The sequence below is a fragment of the Battus philenor genome, unplaced genomic scaffold (genome assembly GCF_028537555.1).
Source record: "Battus philenor isolate CCGP_79_NKW_IND1 unplaced genomic scaffold, ilBatPhil1.0.hap1 SCAF_9, whole genome shotgun sequence".
In the NCBI taxonomy this organism is placed as follows: domain Eukaryota; kingdom Metazoa; phylum Arthropoda; class Insecta; order Lepidoptera; family Papilionidae; genus Battus; species Battus philenor.
Genome location: NW_027181759.1, coordinates 9297838 through 9318426, shown reverse-complemented (window position 1 = coordinate 9318426; position 20589 = coordinate 9297838). Strand labels below are relative to the sequence as shown.

The 20589-nt window shown below is 31.6% G+C and overlaps 1 protein-coding gene across 1 annotated transcript in view; it reads left to right on the top strand.

Annotated features, from left to right (window-relative positions):
• yellow-e (L-dopachrome tautomerase yellow-e) overlaps positions 1 to 19621 on the top strand; it is a 30084-nt gene extending 10463 nt beyond the window's left edge. The window contains exons 3-7 of the mRNA XM_068775446.1: positions 2587 to 2734; positions 13503 to 13689; positions 15326 to 15520; positions 17570 to 17702; positions 19208 to 19621. Of these exons, the coding sequence (XP_068631547.1) occupies positions 2587 to 2734; positions 13503 to 13689; positions 15326 to 15520; positions 17570 to 17702; positions 19208 to 19315 (771 nt within the window). The 3' untranslated portion in view covers positions 19316 to 19621. The remainder of the gene's footprint in view (positions 1 to 2586; positions 2735 to 13502; positions 13690 to 15325; positions 15521 to 17569; positions 17703 to 19207) is intronic.
• The last annotated feature ends 968 nt before the right edge of the window (positions 19622 to 20589 follow it).

The window sequence follows — 20589 nt, the reverse complement described above, 5'->3', positions numbered from 1 at the left end:
CAGTGTGCACGATTATCATTGAACTCTATGTCGGCTGATCGAATTTCAAATTGTTCGTTGCATGTCATTCGCTTCCCAACATAGCTATAATAAAAAGGTTTCGCACAAAAATAAGTTATTTTTTAATTGTTTTTACTTAAAGGATATAGACGGTTTATGAGTAATTGCTTTGTAATATTTACAATCTTAATATCATGATTTAACTGAAAATTAAAATATGTAAATTAATTACAGTCCACTTGTACCTGTTCAGTTCGCTTAAATATAGTTTAATAAGATTTTCCATTGACTCTCATTTCCGGCATATTAATGTCAATATATAAAAAAAAAACATTTCAATTTTTATTAATTATAATTGATGTATCCATATATTTTTGTAAATATATAAGGAACTTGTAAGACCTGGGTTTTGTAACCATTCGAACGTTCCAAAGAACGCAAAATTCATTTATGTTTAGGTTTGAGGAACTAGGAACAGAGCCTTACAAAAACTAACCATATTCTTTGAGTAGGTTTTTCTTCATGAAGATGTAAAAATGGCGGTAAATGTGGGAGACTTTCAACCGACCTTATTGGAAATTTATTAGGGAGGCTTATGTGCAGCAGAAGACGTTCTACTTCAGAAATGGTGATGATGATGACAAATGATATTGAGGCATAATGACAAATACGTTCGAATATTTATTGTGTTTTCTTATATAACTTATTATTACATTTCATTTTACGGAAAATATAAGTTAGAAGACGAAATAAAGTTGAAATAAAGATGACGATGAAATATAGTTAAATCTTTATGGTTATCACTTAAAAAATCAACATACTTTTAAAGGCAGTTGCTGTTAATGCTAATGAATCAGTTTATTTCGTCTCGCATAGACAAGAAGGTAATTGCAGCATTTAAAATGAATAACCCGTTTAGCCATTTATGGTCGAATTATATTTACAATTGTCCTAATTTAAAAACTCTTCAAATGGTTTGGTTTACTATTTATAGGAATTGAGAGGATAATTATTCTAACGCACTATTGATCTAATTTATCTTTAATCTAAATAGCGGTATGATAATACCAACTCCGCACAATATTATGAAGGAAGGCTTGACTCCTAAATGGGGAGAAGATTATAACATTCATGACAAATTATTTAGATGTTTAATAAAAAAAAATCTGATTGATAAAAACCTGTAGAATGAAATCGTATACATTGCCTTTGCCTGTGCAAAACATAGCCTTAAATATATTTCTTCTATTCTATTCGAATATAAATTTTTACTGTATTTTGAACAAGGAATAGTCATCTAAGATAGAATGAAATTCTTAATACAAGTCTGGACTTAATAAAATAATCGAATGATTTAAAATTATTGATAAGTCAAGATTAAAAATTCATAGAAAACAAAGGATTATCGTAGGTGAAGCCGGTTAGTTTAGTTGTAGGTAAATTCCGCTTCGCTTAGAATTTTGTTTATGTAACATATTTGTTTAATGCTTATAATGTTGACATCTTTTACATATTGACAAATAAATCACTGGTTATTACTGTTGGAACACAGGTGTCCTCCCCTCAATTTGTCAAAGGTGCATGTTAAGTAATAATAAACATAATGGTTAACCCTATTATTAATTTATATGAAGACAAGTATTTTACGTTTTAATCATACTTATGAGTTTTTCCGTGTGTTAAGTCAAATTTAATTTGAAAAGGTATTTAATTCTCATTTAACTTTCACTACCGCGAATTAACAACACAAGGTCGCGGTTTTGCATTGATACCTAACATATTAAAATATATATAACTTAATCATTGTATATAATTAATATATTTTCTGTTATTTAATCAAAACCCTCAACCAAGAACACGCCGCGTTATTAAATTGAGTCCGATCCTTATTTACTTTATGGTATGTCTCTAGAAAATGATTGTTTTTTCTACTTTTTTCTTTATAATACCGCTCAGGCCTGTTCAAGAAAGAGGTCATTTTTCACGTGGAAAATTGTTTTGTTACCCCATCGGAGGTCGAACAGGCGAGTAAATTGCAGCATAATTTTGAACGCATATTCTCTTCAGAGTAACGAATTTTATCCGTTATTTCTTAGCATTTTCTGGTTTATCAAATTCCGAGCAACCTTTGTAATTTTGATTTCTCCCTTAAACAATTTGTTCCGATAAATTAATAATACTATTTAAAAAATGTTCGAGGCAGTTTTTATTCTTCACTTTTGTCAATTAACGAGATTCTTCGTTCACTGTGATTAGATCGCGTTGAGTTATTTTATTTCCATTAATGACATAAAGTATTTAAGAAAGTTACAAATGGTATTTGTTACTAATAAAAATCGAAAATAATATTTATGTATATTTATGCTGTCAGATCTGACCACTTATTATAGGTGGTATAGAATTACAGTAACGTAATGACAATCGGTCTCTTATTTCGGAAGAAGCGCGGGATAATAAATAACTTTTAAAATTAATTATAGTAAATATTTTATTATTATACATTTATATGGTTTATCTAATGCAAATATATGCATTTCATTTTGTGGTTATTTAAATCATTAAAGAAGTATTACAATTTTTTTGTAGGTGAGAAGCGTGTACTTCCCTCGCGAGCTGTTGCGGCCCAGTTCACTTCTTACTAACCTGGTATTAGACGACACAAGGTCACCAAACCCGCACCTCTCGGCAACATGCGACAATATTTTCGCTTACATCAGCGACACAGTTACTCCAGGTAAATATATCATGACGTTTATTCATTATTCTTTTGTCACTTTTATTTATTTATAGTTTAAGATCATCATGACCCTGCATATCTCGAGATTGTACACTCTGAAGGAGCGGTCGGTAAATTACGTATTTTATGAGGAGACTAGAGAAAGATAGAATTTTTTGATTTTTATTTATTGAGCTAAACTTATGTACATGTCCTTTATTTATTATTTATTACAAGATTATCATTTATAGATAGACTGTGTTTATATATTTTTCTTGACGAAAGTTTTCCCAGTTTTTACAATAAAAGGATTTTTCGAATAAAACTATGTTTTTTTAAGTAAGTATAAAATAACAGTTCATATGAACATTATTGAAGCTTTTATTGTATTCGAAAAAATAAGCATCAATATTAAAAGACACATATCACATATGGACAGATAGATAGATATCAACAATTTTATCAAAATTTACAATCACAATTCGGTAAAATAGGGAGTTTATTCAATTGATTACGAAACTTTTTTTAATATTCAAAGCTGGAATCAATTCTATGTTGTTTATTTCGTGTTCGATATGGGTAACTAAAAATTCTGTAGAGTCATTTGAGCGGGAAATTTTCTTAAAGGAACCTTAAGGCTCTAGCGACCATTTGCGCGCAATAGAACCTCCCAACTGCCACTTCAACTTGTCAATCCGCTGGCTTATGTTGGTTACTTTCTCTTCATTCCTCATTTGATCGCGTAAAGAAATTCTGATCATAATCCTCTCCATGGCACGATGAGCGACTGCGAGCTTAGAAAATTTTAGTTTCCAAAAAAATCATAGTGTCGGTGGGCGAGTAACACATGGCACCATCCTGTTGAAACTACTTGTCAGTGATATACATGTCTATTACAGTACAGGTCTTGTTGAAAATCCACATATTTTTATTTTAGTAGGATGAAACTAATCTTTATTTTGTAACTTAAAATTAGCGTAGATATATATATAATAAACATGGTGCTTAAAGTATATGCAAAGCTAATGCTGAATAGATATTATGTTATAAAATTATAAGATATTTTTGTCGTGTTATCTGGCCTGAAGAATGTTGGCAATTCTTTTAGTATTTATAGCTAAGACATCGTCATACATATGAACCAAACAACAATTTATATTAGTTACAGGATTTTATAGAAGAAACATTAATTAAATTTAGTTTTTAATTGTAAGGCGCACTCGTTTAACAAACTACATACCTTGAAACAATGAAACAATACTCACTCTTACTTTTTGTATAATCCTAAATAGGTTTTTTTAATTTTGATCACTTGTTTTAAATGCTAAATATTAAATTAAACACTTCTGACCCCACAATTTTAATTTCTTTTTATTAGTCATATTAATTATTGAATTACTCGTGTTTAATAATAAATATTTGATTTATTTCAATATATGACTCGAAGGCATTCAAATGTTACTTTTGGTGATATTAATATCACTATCCATTTTCAATACTCAAAACCGAGAAGGCGAATTATATATTATTTCCTCGGTTCAGTTATTAGTAACATGACCAGGTCTTTAGATCCTTTAGGCCTTACTTTTATTACCATTATTTAATGACGAATGATAATTAAATATCTTCGCTTTTGAGTTATGATATATAACATAAATTAGAGCAATATAAATCTCAATATGAAATAATATATAATCAAAAATTATACGTTAATTCAAATTATAATATTTTATATTTTCTTTAGGATGCCTTAACCTAATATCACAAATAAAATCGTAAATATGCTTTGTTTACATAGGATTTTATATAAAGCTTTTAACAGCATATCATTGTTAATGGTAGCATTATTTATGAATAGGGATACAAAGAAGCATGCAAGGGAGATTAATGAGATCTGTTATGTTCACAGCAAACATGGATAATTCAAATAGATGCATACATTATTATCAATAACACAATTCACTACTATTCAAGTCGTGTGCTTTGTAAGCCGGTTATGAAAGATGACAGTTTTTAAGGTGTGATGAGCAGGAAGGTAATAAATAGTGTGGACTGGATATGTTACTCGAATATTTACTTCCAGATGATTGGAAATTGCTGTAAATAATGCATAAAGGGATACGGTATGAATTATTTTAATACGTAGTGTTCAGGCAACTAAGACTATTATTTATTTGAATTTGGAAACATTGCCGTCCTTGTAATTTCTTACAAAGATAACATTTTTTGTCCTTGTTTAACATGAAGGTTCTCTCGATGTTCTCTCAAGAGGTTTTCTCAATTTATGGCATAACATGTATATGTCTCTTAATAATTTCAAGTAAATTATCAATGCAAAAAATATTCTGACCAAGTTTTATACTTAAACCGCTAGTTTGAAAATAAAAAGCATTTAAAAAAAAAGGAGAGAAAGAAGTGGATTATCGGCAAGTTCGCTTTTTTGTCGGAGACTGCCTAGGTGAGCATCGAAATATTGAAGTGTAAACATTAATGGGTTCCGGTTGGAGAGCGCCGTAACTAGCGAGATTCCTGAACTAATGAGGCGTACCATCTCATGTCTCAAGGTTATAAGCGAAAAGTGGTGTTGCGCTTGATATTCTATAACGAGTATAATACTGTGTATCGTTAGATAGGTTCTGTTACTTACATAAATTGGGGAAGTTTAGCTGTTCATTGTAATTAATATATAACTCAACATTGGAATTCGTTTTACTGGTTCGATGTTACGGCTAATGCGTTTTATCGTTTATTTTATATTGTTGAGATACCTTTTCGATAACTTTCAAATAAACGATGTCTTTACAAATTGCACATGAAAGAGTGCAAACATTTGTTGCACAAGAATTTGTTCGTCATAACCTGATCACCAAAAGAGCGAGACGTTTTTATTCTATAAAGATCTCTCTTCTTCTCTTGTTATATATGGATGGGAGTAAGGGCTCTTCGTCCCCTCCGTTTCGTAAGCCCACCGTAAACACACGTGGTGGCAGGTTCATTCTCTTCTTTCCTCGGCCCCATCTCACCTCCTAAGGGCTAGCACAGCGGTTTTGCTAGTACTCTATTCAACATAGATTTAACCTCTTGTGAGCATTGTCGATTTAAAATTAAAAAAGATTAAATTCTTTATTAAATATTGCTAGTTTTTTTTAAATGTCACGCGTTTCTTTTGTGCGTGAAATTTTATGAGATCATTTCAAATAGCTTACATATCGTTAGCTTCTAGTGATTATTCCTGACATATTCTTCGTTAATTCCTATTTGTTGATTAATTCCGATTCGAATGTATTCTATTGAAAATGGGCACTGCTAGCGTTTCTAGCTTTTACGAATTCTTTGGGCTCGAGGTTAACAGATGCCGAATTTGAACGTTGACATATAAAACGAAATCCCGATAAACCGTGCGCTGCCTTTGTATGCGAATGCAACTGTCATATACGTCACCAGTAACGCCATCTACCGGCCCCATTGGAAGTAACAGAGTTCCGGCACATATATGCCATTTATATTTTGTTACATTTCAACGTCTATTAAACGATGCAATAAATAATATAGACATGTTTCTGTTGAAAAGTGGAAAATGTCTCTTTTAGTGAATGATAAATGACAATTACATAAGATAATTAGTTGGTAAACGTATTACATGAAATGGGCAGCATCGTCAATATCTCTCCGCTTTCCTTAATCAACACAAATATTGTAATTTACGAGGCAACGGTGCGTTTCTGCTTTTCACTTTTTACTCGAAAACCTGAACGGTACGTAAACACAAATATGCAAGTTGGTATAATAAGGGGTCTTATAGGCAATCACAGGTTTTATTAAGGTCTAAAAAAGAATGTCAACTATATAATATGCTTAACGAAGCTATGTTTTTGTGTGGAGGATAAAATTTTTGTAATAATAACATTTCAATATAATATTTATTGTTCACAATACTCGTGAAAAGAATACACAAAATTAAGATAAAAATCAACATAAAAAATTAAACAAAATGAAATAGAGCTTTTTAGCTTATTATTATAAAGTTGTTATTAATTAGATTTATCAAAATTAAAAATTAAAATAAAGCCCAAAGAAATACTATACGTTGGTTTTCCATAAGCCCGTGTTCAACGCTCAGGGACGTGATATATTAATGATGAAACGCAATCATTATGTTGAATTGGTTACATATTTATGTATTTATCTTCTTTATATTTATTAATTTTGGGGTTAACCCGCAACATTATTGTTCTTTTTAAAACACATTGACATTTATTATAATTTTAAATGGTAATATATACGTTATATATGTTAATATTAATATAACATATGTAATGTTTAAAATTAGATAAACTTGAATGGTTGTAAATTTTAATATTTATATGAGACTATTTGATATGCTTTAGCTTAGCCATAGAGAATTAAAAAATGTTAATAAGTGATTTACATTTAGAATGAAGTTTTTATTATTCCAGTGGGCTGATTGCTTTTGCAAATTAAAAATATTGAACTACTAAATGTTATGTTAAATGTAAAAAGAAATAAGAAAAAAAGTAAAAGAAACAACACATACGTTTGCGACCAATGTTTGTTACCAGTGATAATTTACGGCAATAAAACGTGGTATCTCACTTCGGACATCGTTAGTAAGCTCACAGTCGCAAAACCTGCCTAGAGAAGGCTTTTAAAGAAAGTCCCGACTTTCTTTATGTGATTGAAACAGAAAGGGGATAAGAAGAGAAACGAAAGTAATAGACATAGTCCAGGCAAATTGAAATTACAAGAAAGGCCGGCCACATAGCTCACAGAACAGCCTGCCGCTGGAGCCATAATATTATGGAGTGGAGACAACAGATCAGCAAGCTTCGCACAGAATGTATGCTTACGAGCTGGTCAGATGATCTTGATAAGCTTTTCGGAACACAAATTTTATTGAAAATGTTTCTTTTATTTGAGTTATATATTATTTATATAATTTGTTATAGTACAAGCTACATAATTATTAGACCATGGTCTTCGAAAGCCGGTGAATGCAGGTCGCTTTGAACTTCCCATTGGAGATATTAGAGGAAGGCCGATGCCTAGCAGATGTCGTCCTACGGCTGAATAGATGATGTTGATATTGTCTTAACAGCATCCAGTGCCCATAATAAATAGCATAAACACATATTACACAATCATATTTATTAGAACATTTAAAAAAATAATTATGCCTAATAATATTGCCTAACAGTGGTTTTAATCGTTCCGAACAAAATATTGAATAATTGCGGTAGCAATTACAATAGAATTGCTCGTAGGTATTTTGATCCTCTACGCAACATCATAATTAACGTTTATACACTAAAAAACAGAAATCGATGTGCTCCGTTGATCAATTAAATCATGCGTTCTACAAACAAGTAATTAACTTAATACGAATTCGATTCTACTCATTTAACATCGCTTTAGTGGATTTCAGTACGTGTACGTAATAACTTAATTTCTTAGAGGTAAATGAAACTGGTAAATGGTATAATTTTCCTAAAAGAACACTTATGTTTTTTTTTTAATAGTATCTGATAAGAATGGTAAATGTACGATGGTCATAGCTTTCAGAACGGTACACAATTTGTATTATGGTAACGTAATACATATATACATAACATGGCGACTTCGTCGCAATGGCTACTGTATATATGTATTTGACTGCGGTTTCGTAGTGAATCGATGCTTGTTTTTAAAAGGTAGCTTGTGTTCTAAATGCTTGACACACGTCTTTATCAGCGTTATCATTTTAGCTATAAAACTTCCACTGCTGGGCATGGGTCTTCTCCATAGAATTCTAATAAGACCCGTAGGAAACTACTAGCATTCGGCGTCTTCCAACCGCATTAAAAAGATCATTTGTTCACCTTGTGGGAAGACACCTCGCGTTGCGTTTGTCGGTCCTTGGACATCGGAAAATTAAAGCACCAGTGGCAATCCATCTGTCGGTGTGACTGCAACTTTTAAAACCACTAGGCTATGTCGGTCATAGAGATATCCCGAGCACAGCCTTCTTCAACGAGCCATGAAGACATGGCTCGTTGAATGACTGAGCTTGCTAATGAGGTTGTTAAACGCTGTTAGCTCATTGGTATTTTAATCTGGTAATAATGCATGTGATGTAACAGTCTAAGCTGAGGTTTTCCGAGGAGCTCTCGAGCCAAGTTAAGTAAACGAGGTTTTGGGTTAGCCCGTTTCTCAATTTGTCACCTTAAGCACGCGTAGTTTATAAATGCCATTAAAGCTAAAATGTGTAACAAAATATTCTTTGACGTTTACTACTTTATCACGTATAAGCGCGCTTAGTTATTTGTAGTAAATGCGATCGAGAAACTCGGTTCGAGCAATTTCAATAGTTATTCCAACGGAATAGAAGGTAACAAAGTCCTTTATACCACAAGTGGACGCTTCATAGAGTGATTTAGCTTCTTAGCCAGCAATATAATGCCCCGACTAGTATTGTTACTTAAAACGCGTTTAATATTCTAAGTCGAAAGTATCTTAGCCGAATCTCGGCTCGATCAGTTATTATTGGATTATATTCTCTACATTCAGCCAAAATAAAAGCGTATTTGCATTGATAGTTTTCACTTAAAACGTGTCTTCACTTTAAATCGAAAGAAAGGATTGGTTGAAAGAGAAAGATAAATACTTTTCCTTTATAAACTGTTTTAAGATTTTTACTAACTTTGTCAATGTACTTTAAAATAAATCTTTGTTACCGTACATTAAAATACCTGAACGTTATTATTTATTTCTCGTGCGTGATTTAATTATTTAAATTAAGCGGTAAGGTAAGCGGCCGATTCCACGATTGCGCGAGTTATGTAAAGTTCCTTTTAAACGTCTTCGAATCGTGATATGATATATCCTCTCAAAAACATCTGTTTTTTTTGCCTATATTTTGAAAATAACACCCAGGGTGGTTCCCCGTGTCTGGATATAATATTTAAAGGCATTTGGTTTATTATTTATATTATATCGTAAAAATCTCACTTCGGCGCTATGTGTGTTGATAAAATCTCGATAAAATGTGTGGGGTACTGACACATTAATTGCAACCATCTAATGTACATTGTATACAAACATACTTTTACTGATTATGTATGTTTTCTTCTATAAAAGGATATTAAAAATGCAAATGAAATAAAATTAACCATTCATAATCAAGAATACGTTATTGTTCTGAATTGTTTTTCCATTATACAGCATCCCCCATTACGTTTTTTTACACTGATTGAAATGCGAAAATCACTATTATCAGTTACATTTGGGATCCATTTCATTAGCAACGCCCGTATTCTGTGCTACTACAATTAAACATTTAAAATTGTAAATGAATGTTGTTCATCCCAGAAAGCTGAAAAAACGATAAAAGTAAATGGTCTATGTAAAAGATACTATAAATGTAATGTTAAATAGAGTAATTATTTTAATACGGGAATCTCCTATGCAAAATCCTCTTTATTCAAAACAGACTCCAGCTACCAGATTGTAAACAATAAATATAATAACCTTATGAAAAATTAAATGAATTAAGAAAACTGAAAAGTTTAGTTATGGATATCAAGTCATAGAATAGAAAGAAATTTGAGAATCAATGAAGGTATAGGTACAGGTACAGTAGCCGGCGGAAAATATTGCACATCGGCCTTTGGAAAGAGACAATCGGCCAATTTCGATTTCATAGAGCATTATCTCTGTCGCGCGAAATACAACGACTGACAAAACGTCACATAGGTAGTGTGGGACAGAGATAGTACTCTATGACTGCAGAGATAGTACTTTACGAAGCCAATTGACTCTTTCCTAAGGTCGATTTGCAATATTTATCGCCGGGTACTCTAGGATATTATTAAGGGATTATTATAAAATGCACGAAGCTGTTGGTCACTGGCTTCGATATGTTTGCAGTAAGAGGAAAGCGTGATTTATAAGATGTAAAAGATTTTAGAGAATAGACGGCTTGACGTCTATTTATCTCTACGTCCTGCCGCTTGTGTACATCAGAAGGTAATTAGGATCCCCTGATCGACGCCCCCGACTACTATAAGAATACTTGTAACAGTATTTTTAAAAGATGTAAAATAGTAGTAGGAATGGATATTGTTGCCACTTGTTTTGTAACTTTGTACAACAATCGGTGGCGCGTTAAAATCTAATAAATGACTCACTTTGAACTACGGCAAATATCTATTATTTGATAAATAGAATATTGTTGCTAAACAAGGAAAACCGTAACCGAAATATATATAAAAAAAGTTTTTGGTATAATAAGTACATTCTGTATACGTTTATACGCTTACAAGAAAAACTGGTACGTCATTCATAACGAATGATTTCTCCTCCTGACTGTTTTATGTAACCACTTGTTACAAGTTGAAATAAATCTCAATTATTTTACACGTATTTTTGGTGTGCTTGTTTTTCAATTAAGAGACTAACTTAATATAATATTTTATATTTTTCGGAAATTTATCTTCACGTTTATTTTAGAATAATAAAATTTTACCATTTTTTATAACAGAGGTATAAGCAAATGCAAGCATTAATATGTAGTTTGTTAGTCTTTTATTGTTTAGCAATTGTAGTACGTATGTGAACAATAGTCAAAAAGCGTCAGTTATTACGAAGGCCATCAAAATAACTGGTCCGTTCTTGGCACAGATCTTATACACGATTGTTATCGTTCCTTAGCGAGGAGCGTCCGTGACGTGTACACGTCTGTACTTTCTTCGTATGACGTAAACAATCCAGTTGTATAGTGAATATCAGAGTAGGCCAACGTGCGGTTCGCAAGCTACTTGCGGCTCTTTGAAGGATTATATTTGTTGTTCTCAACAAAAGTAAAAGAGTTCAATTTTAAATTTTATGATATGAGTATTTGAAAAAAAAAAACATTATCGTTCCATGTATTTCAAAATACTCTAAACTAGATGAAAGACTTAGAGTAATTATACAACGAATACTTTTATTTATATGTTCCGCCGGTGAAGAATTATAGATCCGTAACGTGGTTGTTTAAGATGGGCTTTATAAGTAAGCTATGCTCAAAATTTCGCTGCGAGATCGAATTAGAAATATGGTGATACGAATTGCTCGTTAAAGTGAAACTGCCGCTGGAGCCGATAGGTTTTCTAGTGGCGACCACAAGTTAGTAGATGTGGTGTGGTTAGGTCTCTTACTAGATGGACTAACGATATAGATACATACGTCGTGATGATCTTGGAGGTGGCCTATGCCTAGCAGTGGACGTCTATTGAATGACATGATAATAGTAATGATTAATGTTTTCAATATTTAAATGCATATTTCCTTGCAACTCGCAAACATTTAAAATAAAAGAAATTGCTCGTGTTATTAAGGAGCTTGGCCACCCCTGGTATATATGGGCAATTAAATTAACGCACTGGTTCCGTAAAATATTTTTACATAACAAAAAAATTGTTTCGCGATGCGTGTTGCGTCATAAGGTTTTCATTTCAATATTTAACAAAAATGTTCTAGAGTATTACGTGATCAGTATGTTATTTCAGCCTATTAAAAATAAACAAGCTGTGAATGTAGGTTATTTAAGAGAAAAAGTTATACAGAAAGTGTGATTTTATTTGAATCTCGATTAACCAAAAAAGGTAGCAACAGTTTACAGCACCGAAGATAAATAAACGTAGGAAAATAAAATTAATTATGTGAATCTTTACTGTTTAAAAAACTTTTAGCTATGAATAGAGATTTTAAGCGTTGGTTGAATAGTCGATTATTTATACATTAAAATCAATCACCATCATAATTGTTTATCCGTCTAAATTGAATATGAGACCGGTTAAAAACGGTCTGCATCCAGCGTCTTCCGACGATTTTAATAACGCCGTTTGTCCATCGTGTCTATTTTACGTTGTACTTGTCGGTCTGTGGTCTCCACTGCAGAAACTCAAGGCCCCAGAGGCCATCAGTACTCCGTGCTACGTGGCTTGTTTGTGGTCACAATGGCAATGTTTATGGTCGCTATACTTAGTTTTATTTCGTCATTAATTTTTTTTAAATAAAACAGTTTTGTTTATTGATTTTAGCAATGTTACTTAAAAGTGAAATTAAAAATTAATAAGGTCTTATTTGTGAACGACTACAATTTACGCAATTAATTCCATGGTCGACTTGCGTTACGCATTGTGCGAAATCATACTTAACCTTGGTAGTTTTATCAATTTTAATATTTTTCATTACTACTTTTATGCGTTTGTAGTAATATCATTTACAATTGATTTCATTTCTTATTTAGTTGCACTTTAGGTTTGAAATATTTTTTGTGCCAATTCTTGCGCTAGTATAATATGTAAACTAACATAATAAGTATTATCTTTATGAAACATTATTAGGAAATTCATATCTTTTTAATTCTTTCGTTGCCTATTTAATTTGTTTTGAGTTACTTTTAACGTAATTACAACAGAAAGGAATATTCTGTTCCTGCTGTCTTTCTTAATCAGATGACTCTCTGACTAGCGAAAATGGTACTCGGTAACCTATTATTTTATCGGCCTTCAAAATATTACTTTAAATATAACCATAAGTATTACATAAAAAACTGTGCAATACTAAAACATCCAATTATTTTGTACACTTTATCGGATCATAGATTGAGGCCTAAAGGTTTTGGAGTAGACCACATATTGACAAGCGGAGCGCAGAACATCTATCCGTAAAGTGGACGGACGAACGTATTAAGAAGAAGTGAATTAAAGAAGTTTATTAATGATAATGTTTTTTAATTATCCAGGTATTATCGTCTATGACAGCAGACGAGACAACGCATGGCGCGTGACGCATGCCTCCATGTACCCAGACCCTAATCTGGGCGAAATCGACATCTCCGGTGAAAAGTTCACTCTCATGGACGGCGTTGTTGGGTTGGCGCATTCACCAGCCCAGGGTCTTCTATACTACCAGCCTCTTGCCACTGACAGGTGAGAATAAACACACTCAAAGGCTCGTTGTGATTAAATTATTGAACCCAGTATTTTATTAAGTTTCGTGAGTACCTCCTATGACAATCGTCTTTTCGTAAAAAAAATATTTAGGTGCTTGGTTTTTTGTACGATGTTTTCTTTCTTTCTTTCCGTTCGGCTGACTTTCGACATTTTTGTTCTTGGTTTAAATTCGGAGCCTGTGTATCTCGTTTTGGACATACTAGCTCCTAAATATAGCTTAAAGCGTGAAAGTTAAGAGTTCATTAGGGCTCGTACTATCTTTTTAAAAAGAGGCTTACGGTACAACAGTAAAAACGTTACAAGACTATTGAAATTTGTATATATTTTTTGGCATATAAATTACATGAAACTGTAATTTATAAAAATACTTTATTATAGTATATGCGTAATTGTACGTATTACGTGATTGTATTATGATGTTAATGTGATAGGAACGGGGACAGGAAAATAGTTGGTATTAGGTCAGCAGTCACATTTCACGTCGTCCTTTAGATAACTCAACAATAAATGAGGTGGCATTGTACTATTTTTAACACAATAATTTCTATAATTAACATTGAGTGTTGTCGTATCCGGATTTTTTTTATAACAATTTCATTTTGCTTTTATGTAACGTGTGTATATTAAAGGTCAGTAACTTAGGTAACTCGAGCATAAATACAGTTTTAATGTTTTGCTTCGAACTCTTATCGAACCAGATTATTTAATTATGTAATTTTTAACAATATTTTAAAGAGTTCGATTCAAATTTTTGCACTTAAAATAGACATTTCGTTTTTGACAGTTTCTTTTTTAAAATGCTACTTATTAAACACATAATTAAAGGCGCATACGTTGTTCCTACAGTTAACAAAGATGATAAAAATTAAACATCAGGAACATTACGTTAAAAATAAAATAAAGTTATAGCCTAAGAGAAGTTTCTAAAGTTGTTATAATTTTATAATGTTATTTATAGTACATTTGGAGATTCTAATAAAAGAAAAGATTCTAGTAAATCACTTTGCATTGTTTACCTCAATCGTTAAGGTTTTGGTGGGTGTTTTAAAGCTCTAGGCACAATAGTGTTTGTCACAAACATTTTACTGTCGATTCCTTCCAAGTTTGTTAAAAGATGACGTACTTATTCTATTCCTTTATTGATATTAATATTTACTTAAAACCACTTGCTTACGTTAAAAGAAGAATGTTAGGAGAGCTCAATTTGACAAAAACTAAAAACATGTTGAGATCATCTATAATGGCATCCTTCAACTTAGAGCTTAAAGTTCCAAGCGCTGCCTGATTTTAGAAGAGCCTACAATAAACTCAGATGGTTTCTTTTTTATTACACTTTAACAATGTCCTTAATACAGTTATACTTGTGTCCTTAATACAGTGTTACTATATTGTCACTTAAAAATCATTCATACTGTAATAGGTTTAGGTTATTTGTTAGTAAGTATAACAACGTTTTTTTTACTTAATGGAATCAGGTGTTATTTTGCGGAGGGCCATCCTAAGTACTTTTCTTACAAACGTATTTTTTTTTGTCAAAGTCTATTTAAGTATACCTTAGCAAAATATTTTTTTGGTAAACTTTTTAAAAATCATCTTTGTTGTCAATTTTCAGATTGTTCAGCGTATCAACGGCGGTGCTGGCCGCTGGTCCTCTGGCAGAGGGAGCTGACTTGCCCGTGAATCTTGTGGGTCGGAAATCATCTCAAGGTCTTGGTGTGTCAGTGGATCCGAGAGACGATACCATTATCTTCAGTCCCATGACTGAGACTGCACTCGTTGCTTGGAATCCTATCACCAACTCTCACAGGTCCGTGAAACACTTGTCAAGTAAAATTAAAAAGAATTTATAATATTAAGAAGCAATGTGTCACAAAGCCTAGTAAGTATCTTTGTAGTTAAACAGTTCTTAAATCGTATACGTACCTATCTATTTAACAAAAGCTTCAATTTATTTCAAAGTAAGTAACATGATTAAACCATAATATATAAATCGGAATTACGAAATGTTGAGATTTGCAGAAGACCTAAGTAGCACGGCGTGGGTATACCCCCCACTAGGAGAACCGACAACATAATGAATGTCGCAGAAAGTCGCAGAAAGTCGCTGGAAGCAGGCAGCGAATATGGGCGCTCCATTGCAGGGGGCGTCTATCAGCTGTCTATTAGATATAATGATGATCACTATGATTCGTTTTCAGCAATTTCTCGTGTAAACGTCAATTATACTATTACGTATTTATAACATATGTAAGTTTAACATATGCAAACAATATAATAAGGCAATGCTATTTAGAAAATAATAAGCAAATCACATAAGTTAATAAAATGTATCTTTATAGAGAGATGTACAGAAAGTAAACATACATAAATTACATAGTATACAATATTATTGACAAAATGTTTACCTAAAGTTAACGAAGATCAAATAACAAGAATATTTACATATGTATTTATCTTGACGGTATTATTTACATTTTACATTATTTATTTGTACAAATAAATAACATTGTAATTATATTGAAATGTGTGTAAAACAAACACTTGTAATAAATGACAGTCATCGTACATAATAATACTAATTCTTCGAAATTTAAATTTAACTACGTTCCAAATATGAAAAAGGATCATGGAAAAGAGTAATTCCATATGTGGACGGGACAATAATTAAAGTTTTGTTTTTTATTTATTATGTCATGATTATTTTTGGTACTACTAAGTGAGCGTTGATTTTACATTTCTTGACGTTAATGTTGTAATGGTAAAGATGGGATTTGAAATTTGACACATTATTTGTCTTAATTTTTTCTTAAAAATAGCAGTTTTTCTGTCATATTTTAAAAAAATTAGTTGTACTTGAAATGAAATTAACAAACATGTAAAGTTCGTAATCCTTTTCATAATATTGTTCTAGAAGAAGAAGCTTTTTTCACTTAATTTAGTATTTTACATTGTATACGTACACTATAAAGAAAGAAAACAGTTTAAAAAGCTAAAAAATTACAATGGTAGGTCATATCACTCGAGGCAAATTCTTAAAGACTACCATGATTCTATGCACATTACAAATTACATTATACATACTGTTTTAGATATAAATTCTGATAAATGTAAGGAGGAGTCGGTTAGTGTCGGGTTGAAATTTATATTTCTTACTATTCTAATTACCATACGTCTATGAGTAAACAGATACGTGTAAATATAAATATGACGAAGGTTCTAGTTTTACCTGTTTGTTTTGACGTGATTTTAATACACCAGACGTCATTTCTATCGGTTTAATAACGGCAATAAGTAATAATATTTAATTAATCATTTCCTATTTTTATATATCAAAAAACCTGATCTTTGAAAATAACTTTAATAGGGATTCTATTAATTTAACTCGAAACTTTTAAAATGTTTAAAATTTTATAGTATTTAACAGATTACAGAAGTATGGTTAAGTTGATAAAATATTGTTTAACAAGAGTAAATCAAAAGGTTTGCACAGTGCCTATATCTAACAACTGATGCCGGCTTAGAACACTTTTATTTTAACGAAAACCTTCAAATGTAATTGTTATTTATCGAATGAGCATCGTGCCATCGTTGATAGACGATATTAACAAGCTTAGATGGCAGTACGCTGAACAGATGACTAATGTGCCTGGAGTGGGGACCACGGGCCAGCAAGCGCGGCATGTATAATAATATGATGTAAGCCGCTTTCAACCGTTCCTATTAAACCATGGGGGAGATATAGGCTTCCTCAGGATGCTGCACAACAATCCATCAGTGGATGTCCTGCGGCTAAAAGAAATATTAACGATGAATAGGTTCGCAAATGTTTAACATATCCAATGCTTATATGTGACAGGTTGTTAGCGCAGGACGCGGAGAAGCTGCAGTTCTGCGCGGAGGTACGGTGGGCAGAGCGCGATAACGGTGCCGTGTGGGCACTATCCTCTCGATTCCAAAAATATTTCCTTCGCACCATCTCCAAGCATGAGGTAAATCAACCTAATGTTATTTGCTATTTGACCGACTATTAAAAAAAACAATTACTAGAATCTATTTTCACTCGTTGCATATATAATATAGGTGTTTAATACGGTTAAATTATTCATTAATTTAAGCAAGGAATCAAACCAATTTAGTGGTTAATTTCTGCTTTCAGTTTAAAATAAATGCTAATGAAGACCCAAATTACCTTACTTTTTAGATCATTTACAAGTAGTTTTTATAAGAAGAGATCTAGGCAGGGATGCCGGAGATCCTCTCTGATAAAAAACTGAAAATGCCTTTTCTGCAATTGCCGTATGTCATATCCTGGTGGTAGTTTGGCATCGGCTTTATGGCCAAGTGCCATATTAGATTACGAACTACATTAGGGCACAAAAGTGAAAGTGTAAAAAGGTTTCTTTATTAGGTAAATTGTATATATACAAGAAAGTAAGTGATAAAAGCTAGTGAAATTGTTGCAATTAGTTAATGTCATAACTAACTTAATGTCAATAATAACGGATACAAATATGCTAATTGTCATTATATTATATATTGATCCAGTGAGGGCACTTTGACTTTGGCTGTCACTCAAAATGCGTTTATAACTCCAATTCAAAAGTTCTCTTTTATGGCTGAACATTGACTTGATCAGGATAACATTAAAGAATGGGATGAATAGAGATAACAAACACAATGACAAGCAGCGAAGTAATATATATGTTAGTGCATTACTTTATCGTTTATGTATCTTTTCATTCACTTTTAATAAAGTAACAATAAGGATTTGGTCTTATTTTGTATTACACAAGAAAAACTCAATACTAATCACTCTTTATGTTAGTTACCTTTATAATATTTAATTACGTTTTGTATCGATTTCCATGAGTATTTTCTTAACATCATATTACATTTTACATATTAGGAGAAACTTACAAGCAACAAAGTTCCCTTGCTCGACAGCCCGTTTATCTTTTTTAGAAACGACGCACTGGAAAATACGACGTCTTGTAAATTCCAATTCGTGACTGCATTTTACGAATACGATTGAAAAACCATTTTCGTGTACGTAACGACGACGTCACGATTAAGTTTCACGTTGCTCAAGCTTAATGATGGCAAGCGGTCTTAGATATGTTTCCTTTATTGTTGTATCCTTATTAGGACTGTAGATACTTTACCTTTTTGTCGCCTGTGTTCTTGTGTAGAAGATAATAGATCCATAGTTTTTCAACTCTTGGTTCGGAAGGCCATACCTCTATTCTTCGGCCATCACTAATGTCCAGATCTTTGTTTGCAACTGCTGAAAAATTACAATGTTTAATAGAATACAAGTCTTTACAAGAAAAATCCTTCCGTCGACCCTTTTTTAAATGCTCAAGTTTTATTTACGCCATATTAAGGCAAATGTTTAAATGGTAACTTAACTGGTTTTTTTCATATAAAAACAGAGGCATTTTATAATTTGAATTTTTATTTAATTTATTAATATTTTGATTTCAATTTATTACAGATTAATATTCGAATAGTCCGAGTGGTAGACGGCGGGTACGTGAATATCCAACCGCATGTGCTCCGTCGCGCCGCTACAACGGCGCATTTCAATTCAACCTATTATTAAGTTGACATTTCGAAACATTCTTGTCATAATGTTCACACACCTATTTGTGAATTCTAAAATTCTACATTAAAATCTATGATATATCATCATATGTCTCTTTGTATGCATTATTATATTATTACTACACAGGAAAATTTTAACCTTTGTTTTATAGATAATAAACTTATATATAAGCTGTTACAAAAACGATTCGGTTTATTAATGAATGTTCTGTATAAAGTTTACATTGCTAATAAAATTTCAAAAGTTAATTTACGAGGGTAAATCCTTTTACTATGTTTTTTTAATTACGAAAAGGAAATATGATTATACGGTTTTAATATTATATAAAATTTGTGGATTAAAAAATATTATCGAAATTACCAAATAATATAAATCATTACTGTAAAAATTTCACTCAACGTAATAATTAACGTTCATTTACTATTTTCTACTTCTATATTCAATCAAAATATACTTCTATATCTTTACATTTTTGTCTATTACATTTGTTCTTAATGTATGTTTATTTTTCTTTTATAATATTGGAAAACAATTTCAAATCATATTAAAAATTACAGGTAATTTTTTTTGTAAATAACGAAATTCTGAAGCTTGGAAAAAATATTTAGAACGTAGTAATGTAATTAACTATAAAGAATGAATTAAAGCTGCTTAATTTTAAGAGTGAATGCTATGTCTTGTTATGTAATTGGTGAATGTATATTTGCTTGATTGGGTTACGGGTTTGGTTGCCGCCATGTTTTGATTGTAGAATAACTGTTTCACGTATTTTCATCAAACCTGAGACAGAAATAATATACGTACTGGCTAAAAGTTGAACTCCGTAAATTTAATTTCTGAACAATTTCTAATTTTATTTTATTTCGTTTCCTACGACGGATAGCGTCGTTATATTTTTAGTCAATACAAAATATACAAGCCAGTGTTTACGCAATTATTTAGAAAAATATTTAAATTAAATAAAAATAAGAATTTTTTTTATTTATTTTCAGATAAAATACACAAAAGTTTGTAAGTTTTTTCTTCAAATTAGTAGAAAAAACAATCTAATTGTTTCAAAGAATTGTATTATGGCGTTGGTTACGATGATAGAGCTCTATGAGTAGATTGTAACTTATATTAACTTTGTCTATAAGCAACTGACATTTCTGTTCTCTAGCAGTGTTTGTAAAACTTTTTTATTTATGTATAAATATTTTGCTTAGATTTTGTTGAAAAAAAACATAATTATCTTTGATTTACCTTATAAAAGGATGATTTTATAAACCGCT